General features: G+C 36.4%; 1 protein-coding gene across 1 annotated transcript; it reads right to left on the bottom strand.

Moving 5' to 3' along the window:
• Window positions 1-5: 5 nt before the first annotated feature.
• Uba1 (ubiquitin-like activating enzyme 1) lies at window positions 6-19,597 on the bottom strand. The gene is made up of 25 exons (XM_089855281.1): window positions 19,328-19,597; window positions 18,841-18,960; window positions 11,391-11,464; window positions 10,157-10,325; window positions 9,953-10,087; window positions 9,779-9,885; window positions 8,977-9,067; window positions 8,771-8,903; window positions 8,176-8,426; window positions 6,949-7,119; window positions 6,773-6,871; window positions 6,612-6,692; window positions 6,400-6,555; window positions 5,842-6,090; window positions 5,656-5,769; window positions 4,176-4,240; window positions 4,049-4,097; window positions 3,834-3,980; window positions 3,690-3,764; window positions 3,434-3,620; window positions 2,341-2,723; window positions 1,836-1,919; window positions 1,649-1,749; window positions 1,191-1,583; window positions 6-253 (listed from the first exon to the last, which is right to left on the bottom strand). Exons 2-24 carry the CDS (start codon window positions 18,958-18,960, stop codon window positions 1,436-1,438), a joined length of 3,189 nt encoding a protein of 1,062 aa, XP_089711407.1. The 5' UTR covers window positions 19,328-19,597; the 3' UTR covers window positions 6-253; window positions 1,191-1,435.
• Window positions 19,598-19,873: the final 276 nt, after the last annotated feature.

Genomic DNA, 19,873 nt, shown 5'->3' with positions numbered 1-19,873 from the left:
ATTAATTCTTTTGAAATTTTATTTTATTCTGTCAGATAGAAAACTTTTCATCTTTCAGGCTTTTTCGTGGTTACAATAATTAACAAAGCTCAAACATGGCCAAAAACAAAACAGTATAAAATACTACAAAAAAAAAAATTAGCCTGGGAGAAAATCAAAATAGCAACATTAACAACAAAATTTAAATTAAAATTGAACCAAACTCGGTTAAATTAATATTATAGTTGGTCACTAAAATGAATCTCTTCAGTATCTGAAATCAATTAAAAACATACAATTAAAACCTACCGAAGAAAAACAATGCAATATAACAGGGTTCATACAACTTTTGGAAAACAAATTTCCCTGAGTTTTCCAGGTTTTTCCCCATATACTTCCCTGAGTTTTCCAGGTTTTTCCCCATATACTTCCCTGAGTTTTCCAGGTTTTCCCCCATATACTTCCCTGAGTTTTCCAGGTTTTCCCCCATATACTTCCCTGAGTTTTCCAGGTTTTCCCCCATATACTTCCCTGAGTTTTCCAGGTTTTCCCCCATATACTTCCCTGAGTTTTCCAGGTTTTCCCCCATATACTTCCCTGAGTTTTCCAGGTTTTTCCCCATATACTTCCCTGAGTTTTCCAGGTTTTTCCCCATATACTTCCCTGAGTTTTCCAGGTTTTTCCCGTATATGGAGTATCCTATGGAGCAAATGTTAACGAAGGAGGGGGGATAAATAGGACTATAACAAACTCAAAGGACACCCCCGTATCTCAAATATAACCAGAGTTATGAGCTTCCAAAGTATAGTGTCATGTTTATCCTATGGAGGGTATGTTAGTCACCATTTTGCTCAATTACTCGGCCCCTGTTTGTCGTAGCCCTACGTTTTTATTATGGTTGGATGGGGGGCAAATTGGACTATAACTTACTCAAATTGCATCCCCGTATCTCTAATATAACCAGAGTTATGAGCCTCCAAAGCATAGCCATAGTGTCATGTTAATCCTATGGAGGGTATGTTTATGAACATTTTGCTTAATTACTCGGCCCCTGTTTGACGCAAATTTCCCTGATTTCCCTGAATTTTTAAAAAAAATTCTAAATTGCCCTGAGTTTTCCCCTGAGGTTTTTGTCAAATATTTATTTCCCTGATTTTTCCAGGTTTTCCCTGTTTTCCAGGTTTGTATGAACCCTGTATAAGGTAACTTACCTTTCAGAAAGAGGTTTACAACTGGACTTTAAAATGGTTAGTTTATTTGTATGTTTGTATGTTGCTTCGGAAGCAGAAGAGGGGTTGGAAAAAAAAAGATACCTAAACTGACAAAAGTTTTTCTATGACTTGATGAATTTGGTTGGTTAATTGTTAAAGACGCATGTTAGGAGAAATTGTAAATTAATTAAGTTGACTGTAGACTAAAAAATTCGCGAGATTACATTATGTTGTAGGGGGGAAATTTATTGACTGTTTTGCGGCAACTTGTAACGAACATAAGGTACTTCCACATCTTCACCATCACGATCGTTGCAACAAAGCTCAAAAACTAGAGCCTTGATATGAGGTTCTAGCTTTTTCTTTGATACTCTCTTCACAACCTCAGACATACTACAACGAACGTAGAAATATTAAGTACTAAAAATTAATAAATTTCAATTAAAAGTTTAAGTTACTTTAATTCTAGGCGTTCTTCTCTTTTAGCAGCATTCATAAAGAACGAAAAGAGCATACAGACACCTTGTGATAACATTGTAATTTCTAGGTCATGTTTTTCCTATGATAAATGAAGGTTGTTACGTTAATTGAAGATTTAATTACCAACTAAATTAGTCAAATATTAAACGGGATTTGGGGGCTTACTTGAAAATATTTAATGAACTCTCTTAAAGTTAGTTCACCCTCTACTTCAAAACGATCCCATAAAGTGAATTCCGTTTCATAATACTAATGAAAAAGTGAACGTATTACTATTAGAAACTGACAAATGAAATATTTCAATAAAAGCCTAGGCAATTGCCTATTTTAGCAGTAAGTTAGGGGAATAACGGTGCATCCAAATTTAAAGTCAATTCAAGAGTTGAAATAAGAGTAACACCACAATAGAAAGCATCACACTGAATGTGATACGTTCATTGAGGTGTGCTTCTGAGAAAAACACGATTTCTGCCTAATAACTATCAGTAGTTTCTTAAATGGAACCCGAGTCAACTGGCATAAACACCAATATTATTTTAGAGTTGCACTGAAATTGCTACTATTCACGTTTTCAAGCAAAAACTTGTGATTCTAATTCCCTGACCTTTTTCTACGATTTTCCCTGACGTTTTCAGGCCCAATCTTTATAGTTACATGTTCTAAATCTTACCTTCTGTTTAGGAGCTGGAATAGGTTCCGAAAATCCAAAGAAGGGAAGAGCTAAGTTGACAAATCCATTCTTATAGAGTTCAATTTTCTTATGTCCCTGAGCCAATTTATAAAGTTCCAGGCACACGAGACCAGTCACTAGTGACGTCGTCGTTGCAATTGCGGGAATGATTTTACCAGCAATCAATTTACTCTTATGCCTATCGGCTGGAGGGATGTCGTAGTTTTCAGCTCGCAAATTAGAAGCGGCCACAATATAGTCCATATGGTGATTGCTATCATCGTCCTTTTCAAATTCAACAGGTTGCATTTTCAGACCATCCTTTCCATGCTTATGCAGACATTCCATTATCGCTTCTTGAATTTGTACAATTTTCTCGGAATCTGCATTGCATGGAAGATAGGCAATTAAATGCAAGTAAGAGAAAGTTTTTACAAAATTACAAAGGATTTCCGAAAACGTTGTGGTACTATGCAATAGCGCGCACACAATATACCAAAAACGCTATTGTACAATGCATCAGGCCCTACTAGATCAGGGTTCGTACAAAATGTTTGTAATGAAATTCCTAGCTGACTTTTCCAGGTTTTCCCTGACTAAATTCCACAAATTTCCCTGACCATTTGCAATAACGTACATGGCGAACGTATATGAAAACCAATCTATATTCACTCAAATAATTATTGCACGAGTTATTTTTATAAAAATTAGCCAGTTAATTCGTTTAAATTTAATTTAAAGTAAATCATAAATAACCTGAGCGAGCGAAACGAGCTCCGCGAATTTGGGGCTTTGCTCAAATCTCAGACAAAAATTTTTCTGATCACCATTATACTTTCCCTCCAATATATTTTTCCCTGACTTTTTAGGTCCATTTTAAATTTCCCTGACTTTTTAGGCCCATTTACAATTTCCCTGACTTTTCCAGGTTTTCCAGGTCGTGTACGAACCCTGTAGATAAGAACCCACACCCTCCCACAATGTAATTGTACTATGTACTACAGTCTTTAATAGCTTAATCTTTTAGTCTTTAATAATCACTAAATCCTGAAATAGGATCAATGCTAAAAGTTTTGAAGATAAGGGGACTAACCACACTGATATTCTTGGTTAGCTTCAGCTTCCGTGACTGCAATCTTGACACCGGACTTGGGTTGGAATTCAGGCACTTCAATTGTTTCTAACATTTCTACTATTGCTCCTTTGTCGTTATTTTCAGGAAGGAAGTAAACAAAGGCCTTCAAATTCGCACCAGCCATGACGTAGTCCAAGTGCAAAGGCTAAATAATTACCATACTAATTAAAAACCAATTCAACCATAACTTCGACTTCTAATTAAATAAAATTACATTATTAGGATCAAATTTAATAGGATGAGGGCATCGTTTAGGTCCAGACCAAAATGGGGCACCTGATGATGTAACCTGAACATAAATTGTAATTAATAAAAATCAAGTTTTATATTAATAAGTATCAAAATTCGGAAATCTTACTTGTTCTGGTGGGAAGTTAAACAATAATTGCTTAATTTGATTGCTATACTCTTCCTCAAACTTGAGCCGAGCCCATCGAACGCAATCCTCAAAATTTTCTGGTCGTTCATCAATAATTGCTTTCTTAACGGACTCTAAGATTTCCAACTAAATGACATATACAGATTAGAAAATTAAAAAAAGTAATGTTAATTTTTTCTAGTATTAACACTTACGGGTTGATTTCCAGGTAATCTCAACGTCCTTTCCAAAAATTTTGGATCACTGAAGGAAATAACATTGTCATTTATTTTCATTCATAATTTTGTTTCTAGGAGCAATGAATGAAAACTAAATACAAACCTGGCAAACTGTACGGCATTTTCAACAGATTGTCTAAAGACTCCCTCAAAGTCGTCCCTTGCCCACTGAACGATAGAAAAAAAACAAAACACACACAACCACAAATGAGAATTGGAAATCCGTAACATAGCAAACTTAAGCATGTCCCTTTATCTATACATCTTCAACTGTACACAATTTGCCTATTTTGGACTAGCAACCACATTAACTCTAATAGTATCGACATACACGGTCGCCGCGTCAGGGGACTACTATTTTTATAAAGGTATTACTATTCTCCACGATAGCATCGATAAAGGTATTACTATTCTCCACGATAGCATCGATAAAGGTATTACTATTCTCCACGATAGCCACCATAAAGGTATTACTATTCTCCACGATAGCCTCGATAAAAGTATTACTATTCTCCACGATAGCCTCGATAAAAGTATTACTATTCTCCACGATAGCCTCGATAAAAGTATTACTATTCTCCACGATAGCCTCGATAAAGGCATTACTATTCTCCACGATAGCCTCGATAAAGGCATTACTATTCTCCACGATAGCCTCGATAAAGGCATTACTATTCTCCACGATAGCCTCGATAAAGGCATTACTATTCTCCACGATAGCCTCGATAAAGGTATTACTATTCTCCACGATAGCCTCGATAAAGGTATTACTATTCTCCACGATAGCCTCGATAAAGGTATTACTATTCTCCACGATAGCATCGATAAAGGTATTACTATTCTCCACGATAGCATCGATAAAGGTATTACTATTCTCCACGATAGCATCGATAAAGGTATTACTATTCTCCACGATAGCATCGATAAAGGTATTACTATTCTCCACGATAGCCTCGATAAAGGTATTACTATTCTCCACGATAGCCACCATAAAGGTATTACTATTCTCCACGATAGCCTCGATAAAGGTATTACTATTCTCCACGATAGCCTCGATAAAGGTATTACTATTCTCCACGATAGCCTCGATAAAGGTATTACTATTCTCCATAATAGCCTCGATAAAGGTATTACTATTCTCCATAATAGCCTCGATAAAGGTATTACTATTCTCCATAATAGCCTCGATAAAGGTATCACTATTCTCCACGATAGCCTCGATAAAGGTATCACTATTCTCCACGATAGCCTCGATAAAGGTATCACTATTCTCCACGATAGCCTCGATAAAGGTATCACTATTCTCCACGATAGCCTCGATAAAGGTATCACTATTCTCCACGATAGCCACTATAAAGGTATTACTATTCTCACGATAGCATCGATAAAGGTATTACTATTCTCCACGATAGCATCGATAAAGGTATTACTATTCTCCACGATAGCATCGATAAAGGTATTACTATTTTTATAATAGCCACGATAAAGGTATTACTATTTATATTATTGTCGCGTTAAACGTATTAGTATTATTCCTGTTATATCCCACTCAAAGCTTCCCTGTACAAACAATAAAGTCTTACCTGTAATGTGTGTTCAATGGCATTGGGAAAATTCTTCAGAGTGCAAATGGGAATGGATTTTTCTGGCGGATCCTGAGATGATGAGTAGGATTCGGTCATATGCGGAATTACAACCTTAAACACACAAAAAAACACTCGATTTTTAGTACCACATCCTCCACACATTAAGGGACATAACTCTTCTACCTGGACATTTCCCTTTGTTCCCAGCGTTCCGGATTCTAATAGAGGTAACCTATAATAGACGCATCGTCTATCCATATAAATACGAGCATCAACATTGTCTAACGCATTAGCAACTCCATCAAGCTGCTCAAAGAAGTCATCATCATAGATATTCTCCGTTTCGGGACCAACCCTGTTTTGGTGGGCGACTATGTTAACTTCCGGGTTCATTTTCTTTACCGTCGCTGCAGCCGTTTCAGATTTGTGGTGCTAAAATGAAATTCAAGTGTTATAACTTTGAAATGCAACTTTTGCAGGTATTTCAGGTTTGTAGGCAACTTTTGGGAACACTATTTCCCTGGCAATTGCAGGTATTTCAGGTTTGTACGCAACTTTTTTTTTAACACTATTTCCCTGGCAATTGCAGGTATTTCAGGTTTGTATGCAACTTTTGGAAGAAACACAATTTCCCAGAAAATTGCAGGTTCTTCAGGGTTTGTGCAACTTTTGGAAGAAACACAATTTCCCAGAAAGTTGCAGATTCTTCAGGTTTGTATGAACCCTGAACTTATAACTTACACCAACATCCCATGGTCTGAAGAGAAATTGCCGATTAAGGTTAGACTTCTCAATGATATCCATATCGGTCAAGATGACCTTTCCGTCGCTTCCACACCCAATACCCATCATGGCGAAGTTCTTAAGCAATTCACACCCAATTGCTCCAGCTCCAACCTATCATAAAAACACATAAGAGAAGAAAACTAACAGAAATTACTTTTAAGTCTTACCAAAAAGTACTTCAACTGTCCAAGCTTCTCCTGTACACCTTTACCAAGTACAGATACTTGTCCATCATATCTGCTGCCAGTCTAAATAAGAAAAATAACAAGGACGTTTAACTTCATATGAACTTAATAAATTCAAAAGAAATATTCTCTTAGACTCTTACCGGTTGGGCATCTTCTTCGGACACTCCACCAACAGGCAGACATTCAAGAGCATCAAAGTAAAACCACTGATGAATCGGAGAAAATTTCCCTGTGCATGCCTTTAGAATAGAATACAAAAGAATTATACCAGTCAGGACTAGATCGATAGAGGTTAACAAGGGTTACTATTGATTACCTTCATAAGTTCTTGAGCAGTAATGCCTCCAATTACAGCTTGCATAGGGCAGACATCACCAGCAGCGACAAATGCTAGTTTTTCAATTAGATCCGCATCTATTTCCTCCACGGGATTGCTTTGGGTTTTGTTCACATCTTTGGCAAGGGACACTAGAGTAGTTGCATCATCCTGCACCAAAAAAAATAATTCGTTAGAATTATACAACGACTCAGGGCTCCCACCAAAATCTCAAAAATAAATAGGGGAAAAAGGGACTTTTCACGATAAAATAGGGACCTAAATTCTAAAATTAGGAACCAAAAAGGGACCACTGGTAAAACAAAATGATATCTATTCTGTGAAAATATCACAAAAAGTTATTAACCTATTACTCTTTTTTATTTTTTCGACAAAATAGGATATTATTTCTGACTTTCTTTTGTTTATATTCTTATTCTAAGGGAGCGGTAGGTAAGACTTGAGACTGGCTCTAATGTATAAGGAACGTTTTTTTTGATTAGAAGTAACTATTTTCGTATCATGTTTACTGTTTTTGAAAAAATCCACTGAACTAGAATTTGGGCCTTTACAGGGTTCGTACAAAATTTTTGGAATGAAATTCCTAGCTGACTTTTCCAGGTTTTCCCTGACTAACTTGAACAAATTTCTCTGACCATTTGCAATAACGTACATGGCGGACATATATGAAAACCAGTCGAATAATTTTTGCACGATTTGTTATTGTTATAAAAATTAGCCAATTAATTCGTTTAAATTTAACATTAAGTAAATCATAAATAACCGGAGCGAGCGAAGCGAGCTCCGCAAATTTGGGGCTCTGGTCAAATCTCAGACAAGACATTTTCAGGTCACCCTTATACTTTTTCTGAGGTTTATAAAAATAGGGTGATTTAAGGACCGAATACCAATTTTAGGGTAGATTAAGGACCTTGTAGGAAAATAGGGACTTTTAGGGACCTGGTGGGAGCCCTGCAACGTTAATAACCAAAAACATTCATATTCTTCGTTTCTATACGTAAAACTGTAGGTTTAATAATATATCAACTCGGCTATTAAGCAAAATTGCGAAATTAAAAAACCCTTTCACTGTTAGCACACTTTCTGGCACTAATCGCCACAGTTAAGGCAATAATGCAAAAGGTTGGTGCTCCAATATGATTCTTTTAACTTATGGCAAAGTTAACAGTGCAACTGACAAATTATTCAAACCTTAATCTCACGTACCTTATTCCATGGTTTGGGAAGCCTTCCATTTTGCTTTTGGAATTCATGCAAGGCTTGGAATCCGATATGAAGCTGCAATGGCCTTTCCATCTTAGCAAAATCGGATATAAGCATATCTTCAGGATTTTTCAAAGACTCGGTTAATGATTTGAATTCCACAGTCTTTGGCATTTTAACTTGCGAGGCAATTCCGCCTCTAACGTAATCGTTGTAGTCGCTAGTATCGCATTCAATACTGAAACTGAATGGTCCTGTTGACAAAAAAAAAAATTAAGTTTAATCAGAAACTAACCTAACTATGTTGACAAAAAACGGTTAAGTTTAAATCAGAAACTAACCTAACTATGTTGACAAAAAACGGTTAAGTTTAAATCAGAAACTAACCTAACTATGTTGACAAAAAACGGTTAAGTTTAAATCAGAAACTAAACTAAATGTTGACAAAAAACGGTTAAGTTTAAATCAGAAACTAACCTAACTATGTTGACAAAAAACGGTTAAGTTTAAATCAGAAACTAAACTAAATGTTGACAAAAAACGGTTAAGTTTAAATCAGAAACTAACCTAACTAAACAAGATTTTAACGTTAAATTACCTATAACTTTGATTTTCTTTGGAGAACTGTTATTTAATTCCGTCATGCCTTGAATCTCGGAGAACGCAACATAGTCACCATCTTCAAATCCGTGTCTTCCTTCATCAAGACACATGACAATGCCTTCGGGACCCTACCAAGTTAAACACCACGATATTTGATATCATACTATGACAATTAATTTTGATTAACGACGAAGTTTCTACCTTGGATATATTTGAGATCATGGCAGAAAGTGTTTGTTCACCATTAACATCGGTTATCACAAATTGTTTCCCAAAATCACAAAAGATTTGCCTGAATTAAACAAAAATTACAAATTAACTTTAATATTAAAGCTAGAAAATTTAATAATTAAGGCTAGAACATTGAGTTAATTAGGGGGGACATTAAGGCTAGAACAATGAGTTAATCAGGGCGACATTAAGGCTAGAACAACCGAGTTAATCAGGGCGACATTAAGGCTAAAACAACCGAGTTAATCAGGGCGACATTAAGGCTAAAACAACCGAGTTAATCAGGGCGACATTAAGGCTAGAACAACCGAGTTAATCAGGGCGACATTAAGGCTAAAACAACCGAGTTAATCAGGGCGACATTAAGGCTAAAACAACCGAGTTAATCAGGGCGACATTAAGGCTAGAACAACCGAGTTAATCAGGGCGACATTAAGGCTAGAACAACCGAGTTAATCAGGGCGACATTAAGGCTAAAACAACCGAGTTAATCAGGGCGACATTAAGGCTAAAACAACCGAGTTAATCAGGGCGACATTAAGGTTAAAACAACCGAGTTAATCAGGGCGACATTAAGGCTAGAACAACCGAGTTAATCAGGGCGACATTAAGGCTAGAACAACCGAGTTAATCAGGGCGACATTAAGGCTAGAACAACCGAGTTAATCAGGGCGACATTAAGGCTAGAACAACCGAGTTAATCAGGGCGACATTAATGCTAGAACAATGAGTTAATTATACACCATTAATGTTGTAAACATGAAAAACATACCCAAAGAGGCCTTTAGTAGACGCTACAATAAGAGCAATATCATTTTCGTGAGTAATCTCCGATATCCTGAGCTGTTCATCAAGACTGGATTCAGTTAGTACTATGACCTGTAAAACAACACATTAATGAAAATTACAAGCCAATTAAAATCACTCCTTATAAATCAACACATACTCTAAATTTCTTAATAAAGTCATCATCGAGTTCCCCAGTGTGATGCACAACCTGGACGTAACTATTCAATTCAGCTAAATGTTGAACACAAGCCTCAGCTCGGTTTTTTCCAACATCGTCACTTTTCAAGTAAAACTATTGCAACATTGAAAATCATTATTATCACCACTGATACCATAAAAAACCCAAAGCAGTGAATCGCACCTGTGAAGATAAGTCAGCTAATTGCGTGACCTCGGTATCATGAACAGTAACAGATTTGACACCTCCCAATATAACATTTTTAGCAATTTCAACACCTAATCCTTTCATTCCCGAGATGAGGACATCCGAGGTGGCCATGCGTCGCATGGCTTCATGTCCGAGAACGTACCTTTACAGAATCGGCAACATATTTAATTAAGAGAAGCAGGAATGAAGAATACTTAAAATTTACTTAAGTCCGACTCATTACCCAATGAAGAGCTACCCAAAATCTCAAGGGTTCGGACAAAATTTTTATACTGAAAATCCCTGACTTTTCCACCTTAGCCCTGACGAAACTTTGCCAATATCCCCGACTTTTCCACCTTAGCCCTGACGAAACTTTGCCAATATCCCCGACTTTTCCACCTTAGCCCTGACGAAACTTTGCCAATATCCCCGACTTTTCCACCTTAGCCCTGACGAAACTTTGCCAATATCCCCGACTTTTCCACCTTAGCCCTGACGAAACTTTGCCAATATCCCTTACTTTTCCACCTTAGCCCTGACGAAACTTTGCCAATATCCCCGACTTTTCCACCTTAGCCCTGACGAAACTTTGCCAATATCCCCGAATTTTCCACCTTAGCCCTGACGAAACTTTGCCAATATCCCCGACTTTTCCAGCTTATCCCTGACGAAACTTTGCCAATATCCCTGACTTTTCCAGCTTATCTCTGACGAAACTTTGCCAATATCCCCGACCATTTTAAGAACGTGTTTACCAGAGCCCACTTCATAATTACACCCGGCCCATATTTAGCATTGCTCAAAGAAATCATGGTTTGATATACCAAACGATATCCCTGACATTTTACGAAAAAACTTTAAATCCCTGACTTATCCAGGTTCTGAACGAACCCTGAATTCTTATTGATAAACGTAATTTGAAACAAATCAGTTTCATAATGTCAAAGTGATCAACAAAATAATAACGTTGACAATCTTTCTTAAATATAAACTGCATTGCTGTCAAACCAACGTGTATGACAGAAAATCTATATTTAACTTTGTATTGCAAATTATAAATATTTCTAAGAGCTTTTCTATAACTTCTACTGAACCCAAGTTCAAGGTCTAATCAATTTAATGACCATGGCCTCAGTCCTAGAACTTCTATAATTATCTAAATGCCGAAGCAGACCTACAACTTCTAATGTAGGGGATATTCCTAGATCAATATCTTTATACTTACAACTGCCTTGAGTAAAGGCTTTCATCAATTTCACCATCATGCTTGGCTGATCCGTTTTGAGCAGCCATTTCACCCTGAAAAATTAAGAAAAATGGAACGACGTCAAAGACCAGCCTCCTTAAGCAATTAGTGGAAAAAGAAAGACCATTTCATTTCATAATTTAATTGCTCTGGGAACATAAAACCACGAAGATATCATAAAATAAAATATAATTTCAAACACAGCTTAGTTACGAAATTAATGTCCAAAGTCTTAGAAAAAAGTTTTTAAAAAAATCACGCGAACTTTTATTGAAATGCAGCGCGTGCTAGCGCGTGGTTTAAAAATATTTTTTTTTTGAAAACTATACAAAAAAGGCCAAGTTAACCATACACTACGAGAAATGAGATACTATACCTTTTCAGCCTTTGCTAGTGCTGTAAAGTTAGGCTGTGAAAAAAGTGTACCCCCTTGGTCTAACTCGCAAAAACTTTTCCACCTCATAATGTTAAGCTCCATAGAGTTTAACATTACGATTTCGGATTGAGTATAAATAGAAAATCCCTGATGGGATTCACAATTTCATTAACTGAACTGCATCGTTGATATTAATTTCATACAGAAATAGAAATTAGGGTTCGTAGGAAGTGGTTTGGTTGAGATGTTCAAGGTTGGGAAGCCCTAGCCATTCATCCTCGGTTTCCAGTCATTTAAAAACACATGGGAAACACCGGGTACCTTAACTAGTACTAGCAAGTTCATAAAATATGTTGCGTGATAAGTTTGTAAATTCTGGTAACTTAGAAACTGGAGCTTGAAATTTTGAAGTGATTGAATGAGGTAGGTCATAATTCAGGGTAAAGCGACATACGCCCGGTGAGTAAGGCGCTGCTGTCAAATTTGGGTATCTTAGTAAGTTCAGACTAAATAGGACCTAGATGGAACTTGGTCCTAGCTGCAAAATTAATTAACCACCACCGAGTGTAGTTAGGACTTCAATTGACTCGCTTAATTGTCGTTCTCCTTCTCGAGCTAGTTATCTCGAGTACTGTAAGTCTCTCAGTAGCATTACGAACTTATATTGGTATTGTCATACTTATGGAACATGTCTTATAATACAAGTTTACTTTCTATTTACTTTCTAGTCTAAGTTGATTGAGTAGCGGTACTAAACACGCCCTTGGTTACCATGGTAAATTATTGAATAATATTATGCATGTTGCGTTGTTATAAAGGGCAAACAGGCATACGAATTAAAATATTAGTAGCACTATTGATTTAACTATCTAAACTTTCTTCAAACTTCCGAGCTTGTGAGAAAATGTGCACTTGTTCATAAAGGTCAACCAGGGTTCGTGCAAATTCTGGAAAACCAATTTCCCTGATATTTACAGGTGCAAGGCCACCTAGTAACTGCAGAAGTGGCTTTCTTTGGAGTAATAACAACGGGATAGGTTATTTTTCAAACAATTTATATCCTGGACATTTCCAGGTTCTCCAGGTTTGTATGAACCATGTGAACACACTACCGACACTCTTAACATTTTCGTCATTAACACTAAAATTAACCCATAACCCTATGGGCCAACTTTGGGCGCACAACATTTCAAAGCAACTCGAATAAACGAAGCAAAACTTCAATAACGATAAAAATAATCTTAAAAGCTTCCTCTACTTGAACAAAGTAACATCCTTGACATTAACCTTCAATACTCAAGGAAAAAAAAATGTTTTAAGACTTTCCTGATTCCTTATTTTGATTACTGGTACCATATTAAACTGTTTATCTAAACCGGCTCCAATTGGTACTTCAAATTCTCTACCCAAATTAAGCATACTATGCCAGGGTTCATACAACTTTTGGAAAACCGATTTCCCTGACATTTCCAGGTACAGGGTCCACCTAGTAACTGCTGGAGTGATATTTTGTGTCGAGTAATAACTACGGTAGTGGCTATTTATAGTTGGAGCTACCCCTTCATACTTTACAAGCCTCACAAATTTCCATGAATTTCACTAAAAAATTATAAATTTCCCGGAGTTCTCCTTGAATTTTTAGTCTAAAATTTATTTCACTGACATCATTATAGGTTTGTTTATAAACCCTGTTAAACTAACACGCAATTCTTTGAAGATTTAAATACATTTTCACTTAATAAAATTAAATATCTGTTCCTTCAACCATACGAAATATTTTTTTTTTCAATGATTTTTATACATGAAAAATACATTTATCCAAATTGAAAACGATTGTTTTTGGGTTGGGTGTACAGTGGTTTTTAATAGTATTTTGCACGTAACAAAACAAGTACGTTAATTCATGAATCGGCATCAATATAAACGACATAAATCTGTTTGCACTTTAACCCTTTACCACTACGAGGTTTTCACAAACAACGACGCTATAAGTTGTGCTTAATATTCTAAGAAATTAACTCTTTGGCTTGCAAATATAGCAACAAAACTACAATAACACTGAACAATTTGAACAAGCTTTTCTAGTTTTCCATATTTGTATGAACCCTGAACTAGAATCTATCTCCGGTATCCTGAACCTCACATTTTCTTGATTAAACTTAAAAGAAATTCGTTGAACTATATTAAGCAATTGAAATACTGAGAAGCTATTAAACAAGTGCATCTGACTCAGGAACTGAGCTGTTATAATCTCCCTAATGTACCGTTGATAAGATAATAAAAGGTTATCTTAGTGTCAACCATTTCTTAATATCAAATTACGTCAGAAAGGGATATAGGCAGCCATTTTTTAATATATCAGAATACCAAAACGTATTTTCAGCAGACAGGTATTTCAGTATGTACACTTACACACAAAATCAATGAAAATATTATTTAAGGTATTTCTTGGTAAATACTTCGCGTGCTATGCTGGTAAAAATGTCAATACAACACTACGTGCTATGCACTCTAGTCCCTCATATTTACGACTGTACTGTCTAACACCTTAGAAATAAAGCAAATATATCATAAGCTTATAAGATATGTTCCATCCATAAGTTTGTCACTGGTTACCAACTGGAGCTTGTAATTTTGAAGTGATTGAAGTATAGGTCATAGATTTTAGGTAAAGCGAGAGACGCCTGGTGAGGCGCTGTCAAAGGCTTAATAAATAATGCAGACTAAATATGAAGACAGACTGCCAAACTCAATTCTCGCGTGGTTCTCTTAACTAGCTCTCAGTCTCTAGCATTAACAAGTATATGTAGTGTCTTATAAACTTATATCTTATCAACTTATGATAATATTTATTGCTAAAATACATAATTATATCATAAAATTCAAAGTTTAATACACCAATAATATCTAAAGTAACTTTTGTAACCACGCTTACGAGATTTATAAACTCGCGCCATTCGCACGTGGCCATAAAAGCCTTGGCTATAACTAAGAATAAACTATACTGGTTCCTTAGATTCAATCATACTTTATTAACTAACTAATTAAACAATAAATAATGCCGACTTGCATTAATACAATTAAAGAAATAATAATAATAATTACTAATTAATGATGAAGTCCAATACTTGGGCGAAGACGCCCTATGCTCGAGCATACTACTACATTCTAGTAGTGGAGAATGACTGACTTAATAGCATAAGCAGTCGACGCTTATATAGTACGGGGAAAGGTCAGAGGTAACACAGGGTGTTAATCCTCCAAGTAACCTTGCACCCCTGGAGTAGAACTCAGGAGGTTCCCTAATTACTAGGGAAGGTTACACTTTCAACTTTGCGAAATACTAATTTATTCCTTTACCATAAATTTTAGATTATTAGGATAACATTTCATAATATTGCAACATCTACAGTTTCTTGCATAATCAGAATTAATTCAGATTTGAATGATGCTAATTAAGTTATAAGATCATTTTAAATGGCTCTCTAATTTTCTATTTAACTGAGACTTATTTTAAAGTTTATTATTAAACATGGTTCTTACAACTTTTGGAAAACGGAATTCCCTGATATACCCAGGTTTTTTCCCTTATTTCCAGTTAGAGACCACCTAGTAACTGCAAGAGTGGTTTTTTGTTGTAAAAACTACAGCAGTTGTAGCAACCCTTTCAGGGAAAACTTGCTCAAGCCTCAAAAATTTCCCTGATTTCCCAGAACTCAAGTAAAATTTATAAATCATAAATTTCCCTGAATTTTTTGTGAAATTTTAGTCACAATTTATTTCCCTCACATTTCCACGTTTGTATAAACCCTGGACAAAAGCTATCTAAACTTAAAACAGTTGTTTTTGGGTGTACATTGACTTAGTTCTAACTATATTTTGCAAAGCAACAAAACAAGTACGCTAATTTCACCTATCAGCATCAATATAAATGACGTGAACTAGTTTGTATTTTAACCTTGAATAAAAACCTGTAATTTCACACAAAATAGGGCTGTTCCATACCCTACTTGATACCAATTTAGAATAGAGTACTTAAGTCTTTTGATACCAAAAAGATTTGATACCCCCAGCCCTAACACAAGACCACTAAGTATTGTACATGATATATTTTCATAAATAACCCATTGGTAAATATAGAACCCAAAAAATGTACAATAACATGCTAAAAACGGGGCCTTTTTTACCTAAAAACCAACCTCAAAGCATTATAATATTATAATTAGATCTAGATAAATGTATAAATAACTTTCAAATAATAACTGATAACTTCTAGATACTAGATATGGTCTAAGCGGGTTACATTTAGTTATATATTTAATCAAAAGTAAAACAAAACCACCATTGCTAACTCCATATAAGGATAATATCATAAAACTAGGCCAAATCTACTAATAATCCCCGAATTTTTTCACAAATTTAAATGTATCTACGTTGACAAATAAGGTATTTCTCTTAAGCCTTGGCTAACAATGATTTGGCAGATCTGAAGTCAACAACCAGGAAACGCGATAAACAATGGGTGTAGAATAAAAACGAACCGATTACAAAATTTTATAGTTAAAAAAATTCGGGCCTTGGTCATGATTTATATAATAAACGAAATAGAAGTTATAGAACTCACAGTATTTTCAAGTTCGGAATCTTGGGCTAATGATAAATTATCACGGTCAGACTCCGGCCAATTTTTAGTACTATCCGCGGCTACATTAGAACAGCTTGTTCCCATAGCAACGAAAACAGCGGACGACACATTTGTATATCATAAACTGAGCGAATATTATGCCGAGGGACAACTATAGAAGCCGAGTATAGACAGAGAAGCACGGCGCTGTAGGGGAGCGGGCGATGAAGACCCACGGAACGGACTGATGACGTGGCCTTGACGGGAAGGCGGGAAGTTCGCGATGGCGCAGTAGGCTTAATCATAGACTAAACGCGCATAGACTGCCGTAAGCGCCAGCCTGCCAAGTTAGCAGACGACTTTTTCGGCCTATTTTAAGCGCGAAAACTACGAAATTTTTTTGAGTGAAAATTTGGTTTCAAGTGGGGAAAGACAAAAGCGAGGATTGACGTAGTATAGATAGTTTTCACACATGGAGAATTCATACCATTTATACCAGGAGGCCGGGCTACATGGAGGACAAAAACCAGTCTGCTTTTGTCCTCCAGGTAGCCTGGACTCCTGGTGTAAATGGTATGAATCCTCCATGTGTGAAAACTATAAAATTACAAAAATATCTCCGCATTCTTAAAAATTCAAAATACCATGGTGCTTATTCCCGATATGTGTGTCAAGGCTTAAGACAATATTTTCTGACAAACAAACCTGGGTCAAAATCATGCATCGTCTGCTTCAGAGTATAGAGACGCATCATTTTGATTCAGATTTGGCAGTTAAAGTAAGCCTCGGCACAGGCATCGGGAATAAGGTGGATTGAAAATAGTATGGACAGTAAATTTTCGATACTATTCTAATAGGGACTTGGCAATTCGAGCTTAACTCCGCCCCCAGCGCCATTATGGTATGTTTTTTTAACAGAATGAAAGCTATATAAGCCCCTCCTCCTGGTATGTTTTTTAGCACTAGTGGAAGGTAGCCTGACGTTGCATGACGTAGTACTGCCAAGTCCCTATTGTGCAATTTATTGGGCTGCTCTAACTTCACATCGCATAGAAAAAGCGTGGCGCGGAATTCCGTCCCACAGAAGCTACCCGTCCATATTTAATAATAGTCTATAGTTTATCTGAAAGGGAAACACCCCAGCGGCCGTTGCGACTACCCTATTCCTGTCTGTCTAAGTGCGCTTGCTTGCGGCAGCTTGAAGTTAAGAACAAGGGGTAGAACTTAGAAGCAAGTCTAGCCATGCCTCACGTGAACAACTTCACTCCCCCGCCGTCTTCCCCCTCATTTCCGTAGCTAAAAGGGTCTTTTTTTTCTTTTATTCAAAATTCTTAGGTATTTGAGATCTCATTCATGAGAAGGGGAACTTACAATGGGAATTTAAAAAAATAATCTAAGATGATGTGAAAACATTTAGGGAAAATAATAAGGCAGTTCTAGGGAAATATATAGGCCTAAAACCAATTAACTGGATTGCTAGTGGAATAATTATTTAAACAATCTAATTAGGCATATACATAGTAGATCATAATTTGCCACAAGAAATAAGAGACTTCGATGGTCAAACTTTGACGTTTTGCTCTGATTTTTGCAACCTTTGGAAAACTAATTTCCCTAAGATTTCCATCAGGGTTTTTCCCCATATACTTCCCTGAATTTTCCAGGTTTTCCCCGTATATAGAGTATTCCATGGAGTAAATGTTAACGAAGGAGGGGTGGGGGCAAATAGGACTATTACATAATCAAAGGACATCCCCGTATCTCTAACAGAACCAGAGTTATGAGCCTCCAAAGTATAGTGTAATGTTAATCCTATGGAGAGTATGTTTATGAACATTTTGCTTAATTACTCGGCCCCTGTTTGTCGTAGCCCCAAGTTTTTAGTATGGTTGGATGGGGGGCAAATTGGACTATAACATACTCAAAGGACATCCCCGTATCTCTAATATAACCACAGTTCTGAGCCTCCAAAGTATAGTGTAATGTTAATCCTATGGAGGGTATGTTCACGAACATTTTGCTTAATTACTCGGCCCCTGTTTGACGCAAATTTCCCTGAATTTTACTAAAAATTATAAATTTCCCTGAATTTTACTAAAAATTATAAATTTCCCTGAATTTTACTAAAAATTATAAATGTCCCTGAATTTTCCCTGAAGTTTTTGTCAACTATTTATTTCCCTGATTTTTCCAGGTTTGTATGAACCCTGATAATCATAGATTAACAAATTGACCTCAGGTGTACAGTGAAATGAAGAGTGTCTGACCCTCTAACTTGTAACAGCTATATTATAAATAAATGTACACCAATTTGTAAAAATATCAAACCCTTCGCTTAAGCATTACAATTTGGCTGCTTCTTATAACCGACTCAAATTATCACACACTAAAGTTGTTCAATGGTCAAAACAAATAGTATTTGTACTTACCGAATTTTTTATTAGACGAGAACCACGGCTAGAAGCAGGTACTTCGACTTTACGTTTCTTACTTGGTGGGCTTATCGAGGTTTGTGGTTCTCTGGTTGCGTTGCCTGCCGCACCAGACATCTATTTTGTCAATAATAAACAAATATATTAGAACTAAAAGAACAAATTAAACGTACGTAATAATAAGGCTGTCTACAAAGCCTACTTTTCAATAATTATATACTAAATAATGGGCAAATTAAACTGATTTGATAAAGAAATTAATTAAATCCAAGCGTGCTTTTCACTTTTTAGGCTTAAGCCTTACGCGATGTTTTTATTGAGAAATTGGTATCACGGGGCCCAAAATTTCTGGAATATTCTTAACTAAAAATCATCGAACAAAGTGCTAATCTAGAGTGCTTGGAATGATTAACCATTTTACTTATTTTTCGATAATAATAATGGTCCGTGGATGGATTCCACAGAAAAATGTTTTTGTACTTACGCTATTTGAAAGAGCCTAAGCCTATCGGCTTTTTGCCAAAGCTGATCACTTGGCAAAATGTCCTTGATAAAAGGCGCGTTTAGAAAAAAACGGTGCTTTTGTGCAACGGTGAAAAAAGAAATAAGCAAAAGCGGCTTAGTTACAACTTAAAAAGTTAAAACTGACGGCTGCGGCTACAGACAGACTGAGACAGCGCTTACGAAAATACAAAGGCTTACGAAATGGCTTTGTCAGCTCGAGTAACCGGCATGCCGGGCATGGGAAAGATCTAAAAAGTCCAAACTCCAAAGACTACCTATTTCGTTTATACGTTCTTGTTAATGGAAAGAGGCGGAAAATATGGTGCCTTGGCCTCTAGAGTTTTTGGACGATGGTGCTACACCCAGAGTCGTCTGCTATTATTAAGGGTTTTAGGAAAAATAACAGCCCACTCCATCACGCGCTCACGGACAAAAGCTGCTCCCAAATCCCAATGGGAATTTACTATGCCATTTATCTCGAGGCTGGAGCGAGTCGAGTAGCTTGCTCGTGATCGAATAGGCGATG

The sequence above is a fragment of the Phalangium opilio genome, unplaced genomic scaffold (genome assembly GCF_054372755.1).
Source record: "Phalangium opilio isolate 3A_F unplaced genomic scaffold, DU_Popi_V2 ptg000209l_1, whole genome shotgun sequence".
NCBI lineage: Eukaryota > Metazoa > Arthropoda > Arachnida > Opiliones > Phalangiidae > Phalangium > Phalangium opilio.
Note: the sequence above shows the minus strand (reverse complement) of the source record. Positions and strands in the feature narration are given on the sequence as shown.

Excerpts from the sequence above, each read along its gene's own strand:
- Uba1 (XM_089855281.1), bottom strand. The coding sequence starts at position 18,960 with ATGTCTGGTGCGGCAGGCAACGCAACCAGAGAACCACAAACCTCGATA. Across the intron at positions 8,904-8,976 it reads TGATCTCAAATATATCCAAG|GGTCCCGAAGGCATTGTCAT; the intron begins GTAGAAACTTCG and ends TTAACTTGGTAG. Across the intron at positions 1,920-2,340 it reads TTCCAGCTCCTAAACAGAAG|TATTATGAAACGGAATTCAC; the intron begins GTAAGATTTAGA and ends CTTTTTCATTAG.